This window comes from Stegostoma tigrinum, chromosome 1 (assembly GCF_030684315.1).
Source record: "Stegostoma tigrinum isolate sSteTig4 chromosome 1, sSteTig4.hap1, whole genome shotgun sequence".
Classification (NCBI taxonomy): Eukaryota; Metazoa; Chordata; class Chondrichthyes; order Orectolobiformes; family Stegostomatidae; genus Stegostoma; species Stegostoma tigrinum.
In genome coordinates, this window is record NC_081354.1 from 35,963,238 (window position 1) to 35,987,274 (window position 24,037).

The 24,037-nt window shown below is 38.7% G+C and overlaps 1 protein-coding gene across 4 annotated transcripts in view; it reads right to left on the bottom strand.

The window, feature by feature from the left end:
- Nucleotides 1–239: 239 nt before the first annotated feature.
- Nucleotides 240–24,037, bottom strand: part of kiaa1109 (KIAA1109 ortholog) — a 438,508-nt gene continuing 414,710 nt past the window's right edge. For all 4 annotated transcript variants that reach the window (XM_048546322.2, XM_048546500.2, XM_048546414.2 and 1 more), the window contains 10 exons: nt 23,632–23,785; nt 20,593–20,750; nt 18,494–18,686; nt 17,541–17,758; nt 17,193–17,444; nt 13,977–14,180; nt 9,441–9,635; nt 8,563–8,697; nt 2,406–2,568; nt 240–1,067 (listed from right to left, as the gene is read on the bottom strand). In XM_048546322.2, the coding sequence (XP_048402279.2) occupies nt 845–1,067; nt 2,406–2,568; nt 8,563–8,697; nt 9,441–9,635; nt 13,977–14,180; nt 17,193–17,444; nt 17,541–17,758; nt 18,494–18,686; nt 20,593–20,750; nt 23,632–23,785 (1,895 nt within the window). In that variant the 3' untranslated portion in view covers nt 240–844. The remainder of the gene's footprint in view (nt 1,068–2,405; nt 2,569–8,562; nt 8,698–9,440; nt 9,636–13,976; nt 14,181–17,192; nt 17,445–17,540; nt 17,759–18,493; nt 18,687–20,592; nt 20,751–23,631; nt 23,786–24,037) is intronic.

Sequence of the window (24,037 nt, forward strand, 5' to 3'; positions counted from 1 at the left end):
GTGGGTGCATGGAATGCACTGCCGGCAGTGATAGTGAGTCAGATGCATTAGGGACATTCAAACAAACAACTCTTAGAAAGGCACATGGATAATAGGAAAATGTTGGGTATGCAGGGTAGTTTGATCTTAAGAGTAGGATAATAGGTTGGTACAACATAGTGGGCTGAAGGGCCTGCATTGTATTGTACTGTTCTATGTACTTGGATTTCACCACACGAAGAGACAGAGTTAAAATTAATTGTTTTGTTTTAAAATTCAGCAGTATTTTATTTGTGACAATTTCACAGATGAACTCATGACCATTTTTTCCATTTGCATTAAAAATGATCAAGTTTTAGCCAAAATTACAGCATGTTTGTTCTCAAAGTAACAGTGCACACAACATAAAGATTATCAACAAATGCATAACAGTAGGTATTTTTGATCAATGAAATGTAAGACAATTTTGTTGCTATTTATTTTAGTAATTATAATACAAAGACATTAAATACATAATCACAATAAAAATCGGAATGCCGAACAGCACTTGACACTTCACTGTACTTTCACATTGTATCTATACATACATACATGCACCAACATCACAGTAATTGTGTAATAATTAGCTAACCAGTTTAGAATGGTACCATATTCCACAGTAAAACAATCTTACTCACTTAGAAAGCGGTAGTGCAGAGTTTAATTTACAACATATAAAGACTTTCTCATTGAATTTTGCTAATAATAACTTTGCAAAAAGAATGAATTTAATGAATGACTACTGAAATATATATTTGTAATACAACAAAACCTGAAAATGACATGCAGTAGCAAAAACAAAAGTCACTGTACTCTTGCAATAAACTTATTTTTGATGTTCCTCCTTGTCTTTTCCTTTCTTTTCTTTCTCATCCTGCAGTGCCACTCCAAGCTTTTTAATAAGAACTGAGAGAACCTTATCTAGTGGATCCATAACACCACGTTGCACCCATTTTGGAATGGTGATTCTGGCATGATGGAATCCCAGTTTTTGAAGAATGTAATCCACACCTACTGGGTCAATCTTCCTTCCAGTCCAGGAAATTAATCTGTAAAAAACAAATCAACCAAAGCACATCATTGCTCAAGATCACATTTTTAAAATGTGAGTTACAGTCTTTAGTTACAGGTTGTGAAGAAAAGTATACAAGTGCTACTATGATTCATAGAAATGTTTGATCATCAAAAATATTTTGTATTGTTACTGTTATGCTCTGGTGGTAGGGGGATTCAAAGTGTGTAGTAGTGCTTTAACACTTGCATAATATCATTCCGACTTCAAAGACTCATTGTTTCCGATGACAAATTTTTAGTCACTGTCAATATAAAACTTCAGCAGTGTTGAATATATCAAAACTAATTATGAAGATTTTTCTAATATGATGAGAAATTTTGACATTGATACTTGTATTCAAGTTGCAGTGATGCCTTATCACCATTTCTCGGGAAAATCAATGTTATTAACAATTACTGAAGTTCTAAAGAACATAGGTAATGATTAAAACTAAAACTAAGATTAGAAATTTTTAACTATATTTCAAAAGGCAATTACTGGATGAAGGGACAACCAACTTTTCCATACATATCTTCATGCATATTTTGAAGGTACTGAAATATACTTGAAGCATCATTTATGTTACTTGCTACAAGTCTGTTCTTCATATAAGAGAAAAGAGGCTAGCTCTTTAAGCTTGGGAGAGGTCATGGGGCATGGTTACTAGTGCTGGAGAATCTCAACAAATTAGCAGCTTGAATCACAGTTTTGGCAAAGATCTGCAGCTCAGGTTGTGGGTCAGGTTGTTGACTTGTTCGCCGAGCTGACTTGTTCTTGTTCAGACATTTTGTCGCCATGCTAGGTGACATCATCACTGGAGCCTCCAATGAAGAGATGTTATTCTACTTCACACGGAATTTATACTGTTTGGTCCGTTATGGTGAGTAGTGTCATTTCTGATTTTGATCTGTATGGGTTTGTATATGGGATCCAATGCTATATGTTTGTTGATTGCATTACGGGTAGAGAACCGTGCTTCTAGGAATTCCTGTGCGTGTCTATATTTGGCTTGGGCTACTATGGTTACCTTGCCCCAGTTAAACTGATGGCCTTCATTGTCGGAGTGTACCAATATTAATGAGAGTTCATCATGCTGTTTTGCTGCTAGTTGATGTGCATATATTCTAATGGCTAGTTTCCTTCCTGTCTGTCTGATTGGAGGCAATCATATACTGAAAGACTCAAAGATTATTAAGAAAATATGCCAAGAAGTTTTAACGGGGATAAAGTGTAAGCTGGAATAATTTAATTTTAACTTTTGGGGGTCTACGTATTTAAAAGCTGGTTGGAGTTGGAAACTTGAGATCAGTCAGCCATTTTGTCTGGATGCTACCTTAATGTGGGTTCCAGATGCCAGGTATTACAAACAAACTCTCTCCAGTCGACAGTTGTATAGATCACCTCCTCTTTACTTTTATTTGTAGAGCTGTCGTCATGAGCCACAACAGGACTTTTTTGGCCTGGGCGTATGGCAAGAACTCGAGGAGGAAATATAGCTAGGAACAGACAAAAATAGACATATGTCAAAAGAACATTTGCCTCGTGCAATTATTCAGTGCATCTTAATTAGTGCATTATTACTGTACTACTGGAGAACCATTAATGTTTAATGACAAACTTGAATGCCTGGTGAGTAAATGAAAGAATTATGCCATATATTTATGTAAATCAAGTTTCACAACGTACACATACCACTAACTGAACACTACAGTTTAGAGTTTTTTTTATTTCTTTTCGTGAGACTATACCACAGTTCTCTGGAATTCACATTACTTCTCCTTGATATTCAGTCATTCTCTGAATTACAAGTTTTTTGGGGCTCCCTTAAATAACTTTTGGCTAACTGATTCTTCAATTTTACCTTAAGGCCACAAAACTGTTGACTTCTGGATTCAACCAAAGAACATAAGAAACAAATGCAGAATTAGGCTACTTGGCCCGTTTAAGTTCAGTCTGCCATTCAATGAGATCATAGCACATTTAATAATCCTCAAAACCAATTTGCTGCCATAATTCTATACCCTTTGATTCCCTTCCTGATTAAAAATCTATCACAACTAAGACACAGTTACGAATCCAGTTACAATCACCCTCTGCAGTAAAGAGCTCCAGACTCACCACTCTCAAAGTATAAAACCGGCCTCATCTCTGTCTTAAAGGGCAGCAAGGTGGCTCAATGATTAGCATTGCTGCCCCACAGAACCAGGGACCCAGGTTCGATTCCACCCTCGGGCGACTGTCTGTCTGGAGACTGCACATTCTCCTCGTGATTTCCTCCATGTATTCCAATTTCTGCCCAAAGATGTGCAGTTTACGTGGACTGGGTATGCTAAATTACCCATTGTGTCCTGGGATGTACAAGCTAGGTGGATTAGCTAGGGGAAATGCAGGGTTACAGGGACAGGGTAGAGGATGGGGCTGCGTGGGATGCTCTTTGGAGGGCCTGTGTGGACATGATGGGCTGAATGACCTGTTTCCACACTGTAGGAGTTCTTTGATTCTAAATGGATGATCCTTACTCAGGTTATGCCCTATGGAATAACTGTAGACATTGTTGCTCAATCCAAAACTCAATGATGGGTTATCATCCTTCAAGTGATCTTACGACCAACACTAACCCTTTTAATTAAAAAAGCATGCCTTTTAAGTATAATTAACCTAAGTTTGTTTAATTTGGACTTACGTCAGGGGATTAATTACTGTTTTTTCCATTTATCGTACCTTTAACACTAATTTTGAAAACTATATATTAAATTCTAAATTATGTTACCAGAGGATTGCAACATTGCACATGCATAGACATTACGGCAACAAGATGTCTTAGTGAAGATCTCTTACTATGGGCTGAGTCTTATATTGGTATGAACAACATGGTCCACAGCAAGAAATGCAGCAGAACCATGTCAGGAATCCAGTGAGGCCTACCGACATAAGGAGCAACATTTTGCATGTTTTAAAAAAGTTCTAGGCAATGGGGTGAGCTTTTCACAATGCAGCAGTGAGATGCCTTGTAAGGGGAATTATTGGTTATCAACAATCTTATTAGGATGCAGTCCCTTAGCCTGTTGTGAGCAAGGTGGACTTCACAAATTCTCAGAGCAGGTACCTGGGTTCCTTTAGATCTCCACTGAGTGTCAAGAAGTTCCACATTGCTTACCATGCAACAGCATGTCAGGGCATGATCCACAAACACCAAATACACACACCAGTCACTCAAGGGAATTGATCCGATATTTGCCAACCCTCAGGATCTTTATGGTACACCTGTTTTGGGATTTCAGCAAGTTTCAACCTGCATGGTCTTGATAAGGTAAACAAAAAATGTTGCTTGATGGCAAAGTGAGGCAGTGAGCCTAAAGAACTGATATTAACACTGAATGAAAAGCAGATCTGCCAGCTGGCTGAATAGCATCTCCAACATTAGCTCATATGGATCCTTGATGTGTTGAATAGATATAATTCAATGATCACTGTTCCACAGTCTTTTATTTACTCATTCAGTATTCCCTACTTTGGGCAAAGTAGTTCTCCTTTCCTGAGCAATTCTGAAATCAATCTATTTGAATTCAAAAATGTAATAAATTATAGAAATACTACTTATCTTGTGATTCTCAACACTATTGTAAGGAAACAATTCCTTGTTCTAAACTGAAATGGGAAATTAAGTTAAGGGGGAAGTTAAAAAAGTTGCAGTGGCAGATATAATTATATAATACGCAGAATATATAAATGCCAGAGAGAAAATAATAATATTCCCACTGGAGGACCTATCATTCAGGAATAACTAAAAAAGTTGAAAATACTAGGAAACTTAAAGAAAAAGCATATAACTACACAAAGATGGTTGAATGATCTAAAAACAAAAACAGCAAAATAACCTAAAAGAATAACATGGGGAGAAAGCTAACTAGAAATATAAAAACAGATTATCAGAGTTGATGTAGATTATTTAAAAACAAAAATAATTAAAGCAAGTCTGGAGAATTAATACAGAAGAATAAAGAAATGTCAGATGTATTCAACAGGTACTTTTTGCAATGGCCTTCACTATAAAGGAAAACAGTAACCACATCCCAGGAATAGCTGTAAATAAAGTCATGGAATGGGGATCACAAGGATATTAGAATAGGGAAGTGACTGAAAAATTATTGAATCTGCAGGCTGATAAGTATCTAGATCTTGATGGGCTTCATACCAGGGTCTTAAAAGACGTAGTGAGTGACTTAGTGATGTATAGTTTATACTTTACTAAAATTTCCTAGATTTGGGAAAAGTTGTATCAGGTTGGAAACAGCAAATGTAACTCTACTAAATGGAAGGGAGACAGAAGCAGAAGACAGAATCCAAGGGCCAGCTAGTCTAATACCATAATACCATAGCAAAAATGCCAGAAGTTACTTGAAACATTCAAGATAATCAGGTATAGCTTTGTGAAAAGGAAATCATATTTGACAAATTTATTAGAGATCTTCTGAAGTAGAACATGTTCTGTGAATGAAGGGGAACTAGGATATATTATACTTTGATTTCTAGTATATATTTGATGAGATACTACATTAAAAGTTATACTGGAAAATAGAAAGGTGAATGTAGTGGAGAACATATTGGCATGTGTAGAAAATTGATTCTCTGTTTCCTATCAGATAACAAGCTAATTGTGCCGTATTCTGGTTGGCACGATGTAACACGTCATAAGCTGTAGTGTTCAGTACTCGGTCTCAACATTTTAAAATTATACAATTTAAATTTTACAATCATCCAATAAACTAGCTTGTTCATAAATGTAAACTCCCATCTGATTCACTAATGTCCTGTAGAGAAAGAAATTTATCAGTTCCCTGTTCTGGTCTACATGTGGCTCCAGACCCATAGCAACGTGATTAACTGAAATGCACTCTGGGGAATTAAGGATGGGCAATAAATGTTGACTGAGCTAGTGATGTCCATTACTATGAGTGATTTATAAACCAAAAACCAGATATACAGGCTCTCCTTGAAACCACCGGTGAAGTACTGTGTATAGTATTGCTCAGCCTAGGTTTAAGTTCCACCTGCTCCAAAGGTGTCTAAGAACAGATTAGGAAACAGATTAGAAAATATTGATACAATTTACAAAACCTCTGTGGCACAGTCATAGTCACAACATGCCCCAAGAGATTGATTAAAATAACTACATAATTAACAACTATATTTGGAATACAATAGCTCGACACAAAATCTGGGATTCAAGGACATAACCAAGAGTCCTTGTGGTGCAGTGGTGCAGTGCTACTGTCCCAATACCTGCAGCAGAGGCCTGGGAACAAAAGTAAATGGATATGGGGTGATCTTTTGGTGCAGTGGCAGTGTTCCTACCTCAAAGTCATGAGGCCTGGGTTCAAGTCTCATCTGCTCAAGGTGTGTAATAACATCTCTGAAGAGGTTGATTAGGGGGGTAAAAAAAAAAGCAGACCTAGGGGGCCTGGTGGCATAGAGGTAGTGTTCCTACTACTAAGCCAGGAGACTGGGTTCAAATTCCACCTGCTCCAGAAGTGTGTCACCAACAACCCTGAACAGTTTGATTTTTAAAAAAACGTAAAGCAAACCCATATGGCCCTTGTGGCACATGGTAATGTCCCTACCTCTGGGCTATGGAGAAGTGGGTTCAAGTCCCTGAACATGTCTGAACAGGTTGATTAGAAAAATATCTCAATGGACATGGGGTTTGCAGTTCAACTGAACTAAAGAACAATTAACTTGTGCACCATCACATTCTATTTGTACAGATGATTGCAGCAAAAACATGACATTTGAGGGGAAATGAAGGTACCTTATATCTGATGTTGAGCATCTACATCCTAGCTCAGTTATAAATTGATTTTGAGAGGATAATCTAATAACAAAGGTCATGAAACTAAAAAGATGGAAATGGAGTGGTATATTGCTGATACTGTTGTAATCTCAGCTACTGGTTGGATCCCAGAACGAAATCTGGTTAGATAGATTGTGTGTTTTTGGAAGTTAGTTAGCATAGAAATTCATGTGAGACTGCAGATTTTTTAAACTAACAGTATCATGATGCTTATTACACAAGAAGATTAACAAAACAAGCTAATTTAAAACAGGCATGAAGAATACATAACAACAATAATAATGATCTTACAAACACATGGCACAAGTCTCTGCCTGGTTCCCAAACAATATATATTACGAAAATTCAAGTCCAGAGAAATCAGTCTTATCTCAACTCTTAGGTTTCTACTTCAGTGACTCCTTTCAGATTCTTTGCTATGGACTGTGGAGATAGTCATGCAGTTCCTTTTTTAGCTGACATTAACATTTCACAATCTCAGAACCTAGCTTTCTCAGTGCTAACAACCCGCAAATTTCTAACCAAACTCTCCTGGGCTTTGGAAGTTTCAGAAACCACACTCTAAGTGACTAATTCTCTGAACTGCCCTGAACTCCTCCTAGGAGAGAAACTAAACTTACTTTTATACACAATCGTGGTGTCTTCTGGATTGAATTAAAAATAACCTTGTTTAATCATTGATCTTCTGAACTGAAAACAAACCTGAAATGTTTACTTTATCTATTACAATCTCAATGATACAAATATCTTTCCACTAACACCACAGGAATTTGCAGCCATCAGCTCTCTGGCAAATTGCTGGATTTAATCGATGTTCCAACAGAATTCTCTGATTTTGTTTATTTTTAAAATGAAACTCTTCACAGACAAAACTAGCACCTCCATTTTGAAATCCAAATTCCAAAACTGATAAAAAAATTACACAATTTATTCACAACAGTCAAAACAAATGTATAATATCATAATAATACTAACTATAAATGAGGAATATGAAAGGATCAAGAAAAGCCTCTGGTAAACAAATTATGACCTTACAGATACAGGAGGAGAAGCGATGGTGGATGTGCTCACAATCTTCTTTTACCATTGTCTCATTAACGGAAGTCTCCAAGGCAGTGCAGAGTGGTATGTTGGCCATGTTAATTATTATGAATTCTTCAAGATGGGGTAACTCACCAGAGTCACACTGACACAGAAATTAATCAATCATGACTGTAACTAGGGCAATCACAATGCTCTGTGTATAACATAAATAAAACCAAAACTAATCAGACAAAGTGCTGATATAGTTAGATGGCAAGGTATATTCCAGACCAGACATATGATGTGGTTAGAGACAAATTGACAAGAAGTGTCATTGAGAAGACTTTTGAACAATAAAACAATCATGGCCGTTCTGAAAATAAAACACTAAAAAGAGTAATTGTTGATGTTGGCAAGCATTCCCTAGGAGGAGAATTGAGCAGTTAGGATCTGATTCCACAGATATCAAGACAGTTGATGGTCTCATGAAAGAGATTTGCAGATGAGGGTATAAAAAGTGGTCAGAAACGAGCAGGCACGTAGCATCTCAGGCAGTGCAATAGACGGTATCAGTTTTTAATACGTAAACACTGAATTATCATTAAGTTTATCTTACCTTTCTCTTTCTCTTTGAGGTAAGCAGATACGAGGTCATGCAAGAACATAATCAGCTCAGCATCCATGGTCACACAAATATGGTCAGTGAATTCTGTCACAACACTACATTCTACCTTTGGCTTACTGTTGGGATCTAATAGACAGGAAAAAAAAACTCCAGAGAACTGCTTTGAGTTGTGTATAATTTATATATGTTATTCATGTTTAAAAACAAAGTTGAATCCAGAATTCTGGTAATTTTTAAACAAATTTATTTAAAAATCAACTTCAACAACTTATGCATGTTATAATAATGTATTATGATAGATTACACATAAATACTCAGTACTGAAAACTTCTGTTTGAACATCTGATTAGCAGCAAGAAAAGGTTACTAAATTGAAGGAGTACCAATAGCTCAGTCATAGATTCTATTGTGACAGCTCTCCAGAGAAAGAAAGTGCTGCAAAGATCAACTACAAAAAGAATAAAGAATTCTACAGACTATTTACAACTATTCAAAAAGTCAATTGACATTGTGCAGTAAATCAGAAAAATTTCCTGCAGATTCAGAAAAGCTGAACTAAAATACTGTGAACACAGCATATGTTGAGACAAGATAACAAAGTGTGAAGCTGAATGGACACAGCAGGCCAAGCAGCATCTCAGGAGCACAAATGCTTACGTTTCAGGCCAGACCCTTCTTTATGCTGACACAAACAAGCTTAACATTTCAGGTCAAATGACTCTTCATGATTTAGTTTGATTAAAAATCATCTTCTCTGAAATATTGATCGTTTATCTCTGAAGTTGCTGTCTGACCTGCTCAATATTTCCATCAACTTTTGCCTTTATTAAACAGTAAAGGTCTTTATTGTATACTTTTTCAAATTTTACCTTGCAGTGAAGGTTCTTGAGGTTCCTGCATGTGTATTGATTTGAAGTCCAGCTGCATCCTTGGCAAGGCAAAGATTGTTTCTGTCTCATGGTTGTAGTTGGCAGTTCCACGGAAGCCACTCAGCAGATTAGAATTTTTAATAGTTGCTTTACTGTCTCGGGTGTTAGCATCAACGTTTCGAAGGAGGTTCAGCTCTAAATGAAATATGTACAAGTCATTTTATAAATCTATGACTTAAAAATGAGAGAATTTATTCTGTTCTTTATCTGGTTTTACAGAAAAAAATTGTGTGCAAAAGACTCATGAAATTGCAATAATTGAGGCTCTGGCATGGAAAGAGGAGTGGCCGACTGGCAGAAGGCAGAGAGTAGGTAATAAAGGGGTGTTTTTCAGGATGGCAGCCAGTGATTAGTGGAATCCTGCAGAGTCCAGAGTTGGAACCACAACTATTTACGTTATACATCAACGATCTGGTGAAAGAGCTAAGGACATTGTGTCATCTGCAAATGTAGCAACAAAGGTAGGTAGAGAGACAGGTAATGTTGATGCAGTGGGGAGGCTGTAGAAGGACTGCCAGGAGAGTGGGCAAAGAGGTGGCAGATGGATGCAATGTGGGAAAGTGTGAGCTTATGCAATTTGGTCAAAAGAATAGAAGGGTAGACTATTTTCTAAATGGGGAAAGGCTTCGGAAATCTGAAGCACAAAAGGGACTTTAGAGTCCTAGTTCAGAATTGTCTTAAGGTTAACATGCAGGTTCAGTTGCCAGTTAGAAAAGCAAATGCATTGTTCGCATTCATTTTGACAGGGCTAGAATACAAGAGCAAAGATTTACTGCTGAGGCTGTATAAGGCTCTGGACTGACTGGAATATTGAGAGCAGTTTTAGGCCCTGTATCTAAGGAAGAATGTGCTGACATTTCAGGGAGTTCAGAGGGTGTTTACATGATCCCAGGATGAAGGGTTTGTCATATGAAGAACGGTTGAGGACTGCAAGTTTGTACTCGATGGAGTTTAGAAGAATGAGGGTGGAATCACAATGAAACTTACACAATACTGAGGTACCTGAATAGAGTAAAATGGAGCAGATATTTCCATTAGGAGAGACTAAGTCCCAAGGGCACAGCCGCAGGGTGAAGGGATGACCCTTTAAAACTGAGATGAAGAGAATTTCTTCAGTCAAGTAGTGGTTAATCAATGGAAATCATTGGTATAGAAGTCTGTGGAGGCCAAGTCATTGAGTGTATTTAAGACAGATAGATTCTTCATTAGGAAAGGGAATCAAGGGTTACAGAGAGAAGACAGGAGAATGGGGTTGAGAAACGTATCAGCCATCTTGGACAGGGACACTGCCTCAAAGCTTCTTCCCATTTTGGCAGATAGATTCTCCCTTGACGTCTCTTCCTACTTTGGCAAACAACTACTGTTGGGCAACTTCTTCCTTTTAGAAGAGACTGTCTCTCTTTGTCGCAGCTTCTTAACCCATCTACCAGTTACACAGACAGTGCCTCGCAGCTTTTCACAGTCAGTAGCTTCACCATGTCCTCCACAAACACTGCCAAATGTACACACTGACTGAGCACTGTCATCTTCACTTTCCCTTTGCTCCTCCAATCATTGGCACTTGCTCAATCAGCCAAGAGCACAGGAAAGAAACACCCCGTGTTTGGAGGAACAACTCCCTACAAAATAATAATAATAAAAAATAATAACCCACGCCCTCCACCTCCTCCAATTCCCTGGCCCCCAACACCTCATATTCACCATGGACGTCCAGTCCCTGTACACCTGCATTCCACATGGAGATGGCCTCAAGGCACTCCGCTTCTTCCTGGCCCGTAGGCCCGACCAGTCCCCCTCCACCGACACTCTCATCCGCCTAGCTGAACTCGTCCTCACACTCAACAACTTCTCTTTTGACACCTCCCACTTCCTACAGACTAAGGGGGTGGCCATGGGCACCCCCATGGGCCCCAGCTATGCCTGCCTCTTTGCAGGTTACGTGGAACAGTCCCTCTTCCGCACCTACACAGGCCCCAAACCCCACCTCTTCCTCCGGTACATTGATGACTGTATCGGTGCCGCCTCTTGCTCCCCAGAGGAGCTCGAACAGTTCATCCACTTCACCAACACCTTCCACCCCAACCTTCAGTTCACCTGGGCCATCTCCAGCACATCCCTCACCTTCCTGGACCTCTCAGTCTCCATCTCAGGCAACCAGCTTGTAACTGATGTCCATTTCAAGCCCACCGACTCCCACAGCTACCTAGAATACACCTCCTCCCACCCACCCTCCTGCAAAAATTCCATCCCCTATTCCCAATTCCTCCGCCTCCGCCGCATCTGCTCCCACGAAAAGACATTCCACTCCCGCACATCCCAGATGTCCAAGTTCTTTAAGGACCGCAACTTTCCCCCACAGTGATCGAGAACGCCCTTGACCGCATCTCCCGCAACACATCCCTCACACCCCGCCCCCGCCACGAGGATCCCCCTCGTTCTCACACACCACCCTACCAACCTCCGGATACAACGCATCATCCTCCGACACTTCCACCATTTACAATCCGACCCCACCACCCAAGACATTTTTCCATCCCCACCCCTGTCTGCTTTCCGGAGAGACCACTCTCTCCGTGACTCCCTTGTTCGCTCCACACTGCCCTCCAACCCCACCACACCCAGCACCTTCCCCTGCAACCGCAGGAAATGCTACACTTGTCCCCACACCACCTCCCTCACCCCTATCCCAGGCCCCAAGATGACATTCCACATTCCAATGTGGTATACTGCATCCACTGTACCCGGTGTGGCTTCCTCTACATTGGGGAAACCAAGCGGAGGCTTGGGGACTGCTTTGCAGAACACCTCCGCTCAGTTCGCAACAAACAACTGCACCTCCCAGTCGCAAACCATTTCCACTCCCCCTCCCATTCTCTAGATGACATGTCCATCATGGGCCTCCTGCACTGCCACAATGATGCCACCCGAAGGTTGCAGGAACAGCAACTCATATTCCGCCTGGGAACCCTGCAGCCATATGGTATCAATGTGGACTTCACCAGTTTCAAAATCTCCCCTTCCCCTACTGCATCCCTAAACCAGCCCAGTTCGTCCCCTCCCCCCACTGCACCACACAACCAGCCCAGCTCTTCCCCCCCCACCCACTGCATCCCAAAACCAGTCCAATCTGTCTCTGCCTCCCTAACCGGTTCTTCCTCTCACCCATCCCTTCCTCCCACCCCAAGCCGCACCCCCATCTACCTACTAACCTCATCCCACCTCCTTGACCTGTCCGTCTTCCCTGGACTGACCTATCCCCTCCCTACCTCCCCACCTACACTCTCTCCACCTATCTTCTTTACTCTCCATCTTCGGTCCGCCTCCTCCTCTCTCCCTATTTATTCCAGTTCCCTCTCCCCATCCCCCTCTCTGATGAAGGGTCTAGGCCCGAAACGTCAGCTTTTGTGCTCCTGAGATGCTGCTTGGCCTGCTGTGTTCATCCAGCCTCACATTTTATTATCTTGGAATTCTCCAGCATCTGCAGTTCCCATTATCACTCCCTACAAAATCTGTTTTCTCAACTATAAATGTTTTGAACATTGGTTGGCAAGACAGATGGAAACCCTTGGATGGCTGTACTCCAAGCCATCCATATATTGAAAAATCCTGCTGTAAATTATGTCAGTGTAAAGATCTCCCATAAGGCTACCTTATACTGGTACATTTTAGAGTGACATCTGGTTTGGTTAAAGCACTTCCATTTATCAAACCAAAGTATCCTAATAGTTCAATGACTGAACATACGAATTTTTAAAAAATTTTTTAGGCAAAGGCCAAATTTACCCTTGATATTAACAGTATAGGAAGTCTTCCAGAATCGATATCATTATTGCAAGGCTGAATCAGCAACACTGTTCAATAATAACTGACAGCTTGGGTATTATAGAGTCAGTTTGACCCTGGCACAAGTCTTTATGGAATTTAATTGATCTAATAAATGATCTAATAACCAAGTGTGTCCAAGTTGTCCCAAGTCCATGAGGTATACTTAGGATAACAGGGAATATCTGCAATATTACATCAGTGTGCTTCAGAGATGACTGAAAGATTGCCTTAAATCAAACCTTTAATGTGACACAAAAGCAGTGCAGTTCTGTAATATCTTTTAAAAAGAATGATTCTTAGATTCCACCACAACACAAAATTTTAATTCACAATGTCAAAGCCTGGAGCCAATGTACATGAGCACTTAGTCCAAGAGATCTACGGACCAATTCATTGCAATATATTGAGACTGTGTAATTTGTTTTCCCAACAGTCTATCTGCAGTTCACAGATCATATCGTCCATGCATCAGAGCAAATTGCAGTAATCGAGAAAATTGCACTGAACAATGTGGCGATGCAGTGTTGCTTAAAGCAGTGTTGTAAAATGTGTTCTGTAAACAGTGTTCTGCTATTTGGAGTATTTGATAATTAACTGATGGAATGTAAAGAACTAAAAATGAAAGAAAAATAAATTATTAAACTTTCTTACCTTCATTTCTCATGGCAGTAACATAGTTGAACCACTCCTGAACAGTCGCAACACCATGTGGTGGATTTTCGTGACGGCGTCTTGTTATTTTAGTAATTGTTGCCATAGGACTTTCTAAAGCACCACCAGGCTTTGTAACCATTGTATTGTGTCCCAAATGAAAATCCAGTGTTTGTACAATGTATGTTGAATGATCACTGGCACCTTTTAAGTAAATTAAAATCATGATGGTGGCCAAAAAGAGTTCAGAGGAACAAGCTTAGTTTTTAGAATGAATAGAAATTTTGGTTTATAATTTAGATTTTCAAGAAATTAAAATGTCAATATATTTAGACCAATTGGTAAAATACATATGCAGCTTTATTTTACACAGTGCAGCATTTTTTTTGTTAAACAGTAGAAATAATAAATAGCACTTTGCTGTGTATAGAATTATTTTAAATTGGTGTTAGCATGGGAACGTAGGAAATAACGTATCAGGCCTCATGAGCTCCTCTTTCAACTTGATCTTGGCTGAGACTCCACCTCAACATTATTTCCGTGCACTATTCCTGTATGTTTTGATGTCTTTAATAGCTAGAAACCTATTGATCTCTAACTTGAACATACTCAATGACTAAATGTCTCACATTGAGTGAAAAGCCACAATCCTAAATGGCCTACCATTATTCTGAAATCGTGTCCCTTCATTCTAAAGCTTATGGAAAACATGCAACATCTTTCTTTTCAATCTCTAAAAATTTTGTCTGTTTTCATGTTTTAATGATTTAGTTTCTAATTTAAAAAAAAAGCAAACTCCAGGTAGTTAAAAAAAGGTGATTTCTAGTCAAGAAGGAACTTTACTGGGTTGAGTATTAATTAAAAAAAGAATGCCAACAGATCTTCAGGACACCCAAGACATTTTTGATCATGTATTCAAGATTTGCTTGTTTGATACAGGATTGTATGAAGTAAAAACTGGAAGTTTTATTCATGGTCAGCCAGCAATTGGATAAAGTTGCTGTTGTCAGAAACAACTTGCTACTTGTGGACCCGACTCACTACATCATAATCAGGTGGTTAGTTGAGAATGGTTGGTGATCTAACTAAAAAGGGAGACAATGGCATATCATCAAACAAAAACAAATTACCGTCAAATTAGTGAATGTGATTAATTATGAGATATGAGAGATACAAATTAAATATTAAAAAACCAAAATGTTTTATTGATCTCTTTAAAAATGAAACCAAACTTTTTTTTGGGGGGGTATGGGTGCGGGGGAAGAGTTGGGGATTGTAAAGAAATGTCACACAAATTCTAAGTAATATTGGGATCAAGATGTTTCAACTATCCACCTGGTTTTATACTACTCAATAAGGACATTTTGACAGCTTTATTGTGAGTGATATAGCTTTTTAAAATTAAATCAGTTTGGTTTAACAACTTTACCTTAGCATTCAAAATCTTGATTAGATTAGTGACATATTTTATTAAACTGCCCAGTACAGATCCCAATTAATTCATCATTCTAAATTGTTACAGTGATGAATTATCCTATCACTTTAATGGACAAATGTTCACAAGGACTGGATATAAAAATGTATAGTAATCGTAAAAATCACTTAATGGGCAGTAAAAGATTGAAGAACCCAATTTTCACACGTTAAGGAAAAATCCTAAGTGTGGAAACAATGGACTGGATTCCGAGGACTAGCAAACTCTCAAAATTGCCATTTGGCTCCTTTCTTTTGTGAAAGAAGAGCACATCACATTTCTGACAGGAGATTCCTATTAGGGCTCCTCCAAAAATGCAGAGCCAAACTTCCATTCTGACTGTTCTCTCATAGTGCAAACCGTTTTCATGGCAGTCTGCTGCCATGTTCTGAAATTTAAAGGTCCAGTATGACAGACAGCAACTTTGACAGCTGCTCTTACACAGGAAGTACATAAGAAAACTGTGGGCTTTGGTGCTTGGACAGTATGGTAGTAGATGGGTGGGCAGATAGGTTTGTCACTTGGGTAGAAAGTAATGACTATCAGACATTGAAAAATCTGGACTAACATCTTGTAATATTAAAATAATTGTACTCATCATGAAAATTTAGCAAAACAGTATACTAAACTTTTGCCATTTTGCCAGATGTGTAATAAGGTGGTACCACACAATTCTCTTCAAAATACACAGGGATACTTCAGACCAAAAGCATTTCTGCTTTGTGAGAATAATCGCCCAACTTGGTGCAAAGGTTTGGAAATTTTAAATCAAAGTTATATCTAAAATACGTGTTTGCTTTTTCCACAATTTTTTAAAAACTAATTTATGAATCAATTTTCTTGATTACTTTCCATTAAGCCACTCAAGTGCCTGCTTCTTTTAGAATCTAAATGTATGGTTACACACAAGTTATGAACTTGAACTGTAACCTAACCAGCATATTGCAAGGTCATTTTAATTGTAATTGCCCAATTATGCTCATAGAGAGAAAATTCCAGCCCCAATCAATTTATCATGTTTCTTTTAATATACTTCCGGATGATAATAAGCCACATCTGATACTATAGTAATAAATTATATATAGTTATATTTACCCCATCATGTGATCTCAATTAAATGGCAATCTAAACTACATTTCAACGACAGTATAGCTCCCAGTTTTGGGCCAAAAACAAAAATTGCTCATGAAACTCAGCAGATCTGGCAGCATTTGTGGGAAGAAAACAAGTTAGTGTTTCAAAAGGTTATCTTTGTTATCCAGCTAACTCTTCAGCTGTTCCAGTATCTTACACACTGCAAGGTTACCTCTGTCCATGCAAAAGATCTGTTTCCCTAGAAGATATACTTGCGTTTAGGTGACAGAGTAGAATCAATAGCTGTTCCACAGTGTTAAAGGATTCAATACAAATTTTATGAGGAAACAGGTAACCTGGCAGCAAAACATTTTTCAAACTCAACTTCAGAACTGATAGAATTAAACTCAAATTATAAATAGTTCTTTTTTGGGTTGGGGCTTGTATTACTTCTTTAGTGTACTCATGAGTTAGATTGTGAGCTGACTGTTCAACTTGTGTGTCAACTATCATCTAAATCTATTTTGCTTTAATATGAAAATGCCAATATAACTGCAGGTTAAAATGCATGCATAGATCTGAAACATTATAATAATAACACATGAAAATACTTCTTACAAACGTTACAAAATGTATGCATTCCCGACCCCAAGTTATTGATCATTTACCGTCTTCCCAGATTTTCTGAGCTTCGGTCCAGAAAGCAATGTTAGGCTCCTCAAGATGAAATAATGCCCAAGATTTTGAACGGAAATTTGGCCCATGGAAGCACGCCAGAGTCATATGATTTCCATGCAAACTCATTGATCCACCTAGCTGTACGGCATCTTCAGGCAAAGGCATTTGGAATAGGGAGATCTGACATCCAGCAATCACTTTTAGCACTTCTGGCCAATGCCGATGATGTGCTGCATCTAGCACTGCAACAGTAAGGAAACGTTAAGTACAGCTACAAGCTTAACCATTGTTCTTATTTTTACGTTTATAAATAAGAAAATTAAGTTAGTAGTTCTCACAGTGTTCACTGGAACTCCTCTCCACATTTATTACTGGTGTTTTTGGAGGTAGGTACTGGACAGGTCCCCAGGTAGAAAGGACTCTTTTGCTGGTATCAAATTGTTGAGTGAAAAATTCCTGCAATTTCATTCCAATTTTAATTAGGTCTGGTGTTGTTGATCGTGAGATCATGACCTGAAAGATGTCCCATTGTAGATCTCCATGAACAAAGACTTCACTAGACAGAAATAAGAACAAATAAACACAAACAAAATGAATAAATATTTATAATAGTATGTGTTAATTATTGCCTAAAGAAAGCTTTTTATCACAACTTTTCTTCTTCCACTCAGCAGGATAATTGGCAAAAATACCAATTTAAGGAAGAAACCAACCATTTATACTGTATGAAGTGAACATGTTGTTTGCCTGCCAATTGGACCCTGATTGTCCAGGGGAACACTTCTATCAATGTACCAAAATGATGACTGACAAGTAACTGCCAGACTTTATTTAATTTCAAAGCAGGAAAGGTTGACATTGATTCAACAACATATTGCCCCAAAAAAACCAAGACAGGGGAATAGCTGTCACCAATTTTGTTGAGTTGAAACAGGTGACATACATACATGTTTTGTCTGTCTGCAAAGTTTCAAATCAAGAATGCACTTAAATGTCCACAGGATACTCACACAAACAAGCCTGATTGCTTCATACATCCCAGCTAACTATACAGTGTTATTGGCTTAGTCAACAATTAAAATATCTGTTGCCCCAAAATCTCTAAGCAATGCACATGGCATATGTAAAGAGATTAGAAAATATCTTTCTATGGGGCAATATAACGTGTATGAAATGGAACAATAATGTAGCTCAAATCATTTTCAATGGTCAGCCAAATTACAGTTGAAAAGCCTTCCTATACACGACCACAGCGTGTATGATTGTCTCCAAAGCAAGCAAGTTCATTTACCTTTTTTCTGTCATGTTTAAGTCTACTGTATTATGAAGATACACTTTCCATTCATCTTGTAATTGCAAATCTGCATTGCTGAAAATTCCCATCAAGATACTCGATCCCATGTAATCAATTCGTGCATCAGTGGAGCCCAATGTAATCTGGATTTTATGGCTGGGTTGTTGATTTGGATGTTCAGAGATGTGAGCTTCAAACAAAATAAGTAGCTAGTTTTCATCAATTTCAAGAAATCAGTTCCAATAATATTGCAAATTCTTTTTGAAGTATAAAAGATTACAGTGTATTAGAAAACATCAATTTACTACTTCTGCTACCTCTTCACACTTTCTTTCACAATGTTACATATAATTTCTAGACCAAATTTAAACAGCTGAGAAATTAATACAATCTGAGTTTTAAAAACTGATATTTACCACGTAGCTCTGAAAATCACTCAAAAACTACAAATATAATTTTTCCCCAAATTTTGTTTTGTGATTTTCAACTTGGTTACACCTTTGAACAGTTATTACATGAAAGGTACCAACAATCACAAGTTGTTATGATTGTTTTAAGATGACAATTTCAATTTTAACTATGCATAAAAACAGTTCTAACTCAAAAGGACAGACCAAGGCTTATGACTGATATTTTGTTCTACAAGTCTAATAACATTGCTAGGTAAATAAAACGGCACATACTGGGGGAGGGGCTGCTGAGGTGTGCTAAGATCTCAATATAACCAGACTTCTATTTTCTACTTGTGAAAAAAATGCAAAAGCCAAAAAAAACTAGTCTGTTATCTTTCGATATGTGTTGAGCTGTAGCAGCACCTGATTTTAAATGGGCAATTTAAGACTGGGTAACAATTATTTTTAATGTATCATTAATCAACATGATATTCTTGCATTAATAGTTTGATTCGCAGCATTCTGAGTGGCTAGTCAAAACTGGTTTACCAAATAAATAACTCATTACTTGTAGTTGAGGACTGAGTGAGGGGAGTGGGGGGAAAAAGAAACAAAGTTAAATGGGGCCAAAATTTGCTGTCAAAATAGGTTAGAGAGTTACAACTTGCGGATACTTTTGCATTAATTGTACAATAATTTCAGGCAATGGAAAACATACATCCAAAAGTCACTAATGGAGTTGCCTTGCTCCACTATAATCTTTATGATAATTTTATTCCATTTTCTGCCTTGACACCACTTTCATTGAATATTAGATTAGATTAGATTAGATTCCCTACAGTGTGGAAACAGGCCCTTTGGCCCAACAAGTCCACACCGCTCCTTGAAGTATCCCACTCAGATAACCCAAGTAACCCACACACTCCTGAACACTACGGGCAATTTAGCATGGCCAATTCACCTAAGCATGCACATCTTTGGACTGTGAGAGGAAACCGGAGCACCTGGAGGAAACCCCACGCAGACACGGGGAGAATGTGCAAACTCCACACAGACAGTTGTCTGAGATTGGAATTGTACCTGGGTCCCTGGCGCTATGAGGCTGCAGTGCTAACCACTGAGCCACCCTAAATATTATGAGTTTCTGTATTGGTGTAGTAGGTATGACCGGGCTAATCACATCTAACACATTTAAATGGCAATTAACTTCTCTGTTAATGAGAAGTAAAAAAATCATAATTATATAGCCTTATTACTCATGCTTTTTGATGTTTTAATGATTTAAAAAGTATCAAATTATTGATTTAGTTTTTATTTGTACTTTTCCTTTATGATGGTTTTACTCTCAATCTTTACTTTTCATTTTGCATGATTTGACAATAATTTCCCCTCAGTTATCTACAGTGCTATTTTCCAATTCTTGATTCTCACTGATGAAGAGCTGATCCTGTTGCTTACTCTGTTCACTCAGATCCAAGACGTCATGTTTCCCTTGCTGTGTATGCCAACTCACATTTTCAAAATGGTCGAAGTATTTTCATCTGAAGAGTGTAGGGGCACATATAACAACAGATGCTGTCTGATGCCCTGCACAGCAAATTTTGGCCCACTGAGACTACTGGTTTAGAAGGATGCACCAGAATGATTAAAAATGTTCATGGATTATTCTAGGCAATTGCAAGTTATTTATGCTGTGAAACTTACAAACCATCTCCAATGTGTTTACATCTATAGTACCACCAACGACTCCTCCCTTGGAATCAAGTTGAGATCTTCCCAGACCAACAGACATTGATATTTCTCTGTCTCTATTGCTCCCCACTGATAATCGTCCCTGGCTTTTTAATCCACTAGTTGTCCACCTAAAACAGAATAAAGCAGTAAGGGCTTTAAGTCAGATAAGAAATATATGCACCAGGCTAAGAATGAGATATTTATGTAAATTACATTGCATTGAAACACTTCAGTGCAACTATCAAAGTATAGCTTTTTTAGAAAACTGGTGCAATAGAGTGTTAAAATGTACAGTGTTAACAAGAAGCTACTGAAAGGACCTCTGAGACTTTTGACCCCTTTTGATCATCTTTGCAGTATAGCCATACCACATGACAGTAATAAACAAACACAAAAAATGCTAGCTCAATTTTTTCAGATTAAGTCAGTTCAAATTTCCAATGCTGATACTAAAGCTATACAGTGTTGTTAGGTCAGACACAGTGACATGGAATATGGATCTGGTTGTGTTTTGGTTTCTCCCCCCCTCCCCAACCCCGTGAATTTTACATAAATATAAGCTTTTATTCCTAAATCCATTTAAGTTCTGGATTTTAAAATGAAGTGGATTTGGACAGGTTTAAAAAGCCATAAGCAGCAGGCAATTTTTGGAATGCGTGCATAACTGTGAGACATTGCTATTAAGAGATTAGGACATGAGAGTTATTCTTTCATCCTACTAGTGCCTACAAACTTTCAATGGCTTCGCAATGGCTTTTCCTGTAGAGTTTTCCATGAAGCAGATTTGGAAAGGAGCACGTCAATTAACATATAAAGTGAAATGCTCAGTAGCAATCAACACAACTAAATGTCTGAAGTTATTGATGCCAGACTTGAAATTTAAGCAAACAAAAAAAAAAGACTCAAATTCATTAAAATATAAAAAAGTTTCAGATTGCATCTTATAAAATATTTACTGGGGAAAAATTTTGTATTCCTAAAGGTCCTTTAATACAAACATAATATCTCACAGCAGTCCATGGTGGTGTAGTGAAACAAAAAAAATGCTGAGCCAAAGGTGTAAATATATGATGAAAGATGACGAAAAGACAAAGTGAAGGAAGTGAATTTTAAGAAGGATTTTAGAGACGGAGGTGGCAAGGTGAGAGGAGACTTGCAGATACACTAGACCAACAAGACAACATGAAGTGGTGCCGGTGTTCGACTGCAGAGGACAAGGTTGTGACTCCCTTGTCCACTCCATACTCCCCACCACCCCCAGCACTTTTCCCTGAAACTGCAGGGAGTGCGACACCTGCCCCTACACCTCCCCCCAAGGCCCCAAGAAAACCTTCCCATCAAACGAATGTTCACCTGCGCATCTGCTAATGTGGTATACTGTATCCGTTGTTCCCGATGTGGCCGTCTCTACATCGGGGAAACCAAGCAGAGGCCTGGAGACCACTTTGTGGAACACCTATGCTTGGTTTTCTACAAATGACTGCACCTCCTAGTTGCGAGCCACTACAATTCCCCCCTCCCACTCCTTTGTCAACATGTCCATCCTGGGCCTCCTCCAGTGCCACAACAATGCCATGCGAAAGTTGCAGGAACAGCACCTCATTTTTCGTTTGGAACTGTGCAGCCCAATGGTATCAATGTGGACTTCACAAGCTTCAAAATCTCCACCCCACCCCCTCCCCCCCAACAACCGCATCCCAAAACCAGCCCAGCTCATCCCTGCCTCCCTAACCTGTCCAATGTTTCTCCCACCTATTCATGCCTCCCACCTCAACCCCCAACCCCACCCCTCCTACCTAACAGCCTCATCCCCACCTCCTTGACTTGTCTGTCTCCTCTCCACCTATCTGCTCGTTTATCCATCTTCCATCCACCTCCCCCTCTCTCTCTCTCTCTCTATTTCAGAATCCCCATCCCCACCACATTTTTGAAGATGGGTCCAGACCTGAAATGTCGGCTTTCCTGTTCCTCTGATGCTGCTTGGCCTGCTGTGTTCATCCAGCTCTACACCTTGTTAACTCAGAAGTCACATTACACCAGGACATAGTCCAACAGATATCTTTGAAATCACAAACTGTTGTAGCGCTCTCTTTATCAGATGAAATGTAGGCATACACATAAACACAGAATTTTATAGCAGAGAAATCAAAAGGCTTTACTAATGACATAAGTGGTGTATTGACAGGTTGCATAATAAGGCACTGCAGGTGATAAAAAGTGTCAGATAGTGAGGGTTAAGTGTCAACAGTTGAACAACAAGCAAAGGGATAATCGATAAAGCAGAGAGATAATGACAAAAATTCAGAAATAAAGTGATGCTTGAGATGAACCAAATAACTGGAATAGCATGCTAGATATAAGAGTCACATGCCATGGGTTTAACCAAAGTAATGAGTAATCCAAACTGTACAAAATAATTAAGGTAGAGAGATCATAACCGGTTATCAAGGTGATGGTGTCAAAACAGAACAGTAAGGAAGATTTTATAGACACACAACAATGTGGTAGGGTTACATGTAGAGTGACATGAACCCAAGATCATGGTTGAAGTTCCATACATGAGTATGGAACTTCAGAACAACACTGACCACATGTCCTCGACCGACCCCCACACCCCAGGCCGTCAACGACATGGGCTGCTTTCAGCACAGCCAACCTATTTTCATCTACTCATGGTCCCTGTTATCTGTTTTTCTCCATCCCTGACTTATCATCAACTATTCCTTTGTCTGCCCAGTTCTGAAGAAGGGTCACTGGACTCAATACATTAATTCTGCTATCTCTCCACAGATGCTGCCTGGCCTGCTGAGTTTCTCTAACAATTTTTGTTTTCTTGTCAAATCTTCAGCATCTGCGGTTCTTTGCTTTATTTTAGTGTCTATGACAATATTTGACTCATTCTCAAATATTCATTGTTGTAGTGTAAAATTTACTGCTGATCTACAATACAAACATCCCTAGAAAAAGATGCAAGAAATTGCAAACAGAGTGTAAAATCCTGCAACTTACGTGGTATTCCCCATGACATTACTCATATTCATTTGAACATTTAGCTGCTTCAGGTTAATTGCAAAAACAACCAATGTCTCCCAGGGTGCTGTTTGTTGGTTTGCTGTCTTTCCATTCTTACTGAATGATGGCGTACTGAGTTTAGTAATGGAATCTATCAACAACAGGAGAATACTGCATAATTAACAGAAGGATAAAGGATAATGAAAACATGCAATATATTTACTTTATTCCTTTAAGTGGAACATGGAAACAAATGAGTTTGTTGTTTATTCTGGTTTAGAATTAAATACAGAATTAAAACAAGTCCAGCTTTATCTAGTGCACTATCAGCACTGTTCCTGCTTTTGTTAGTACCACCCATACTCACATTTGGACTATGCCTTTGTGGATAGTGACGGACAAT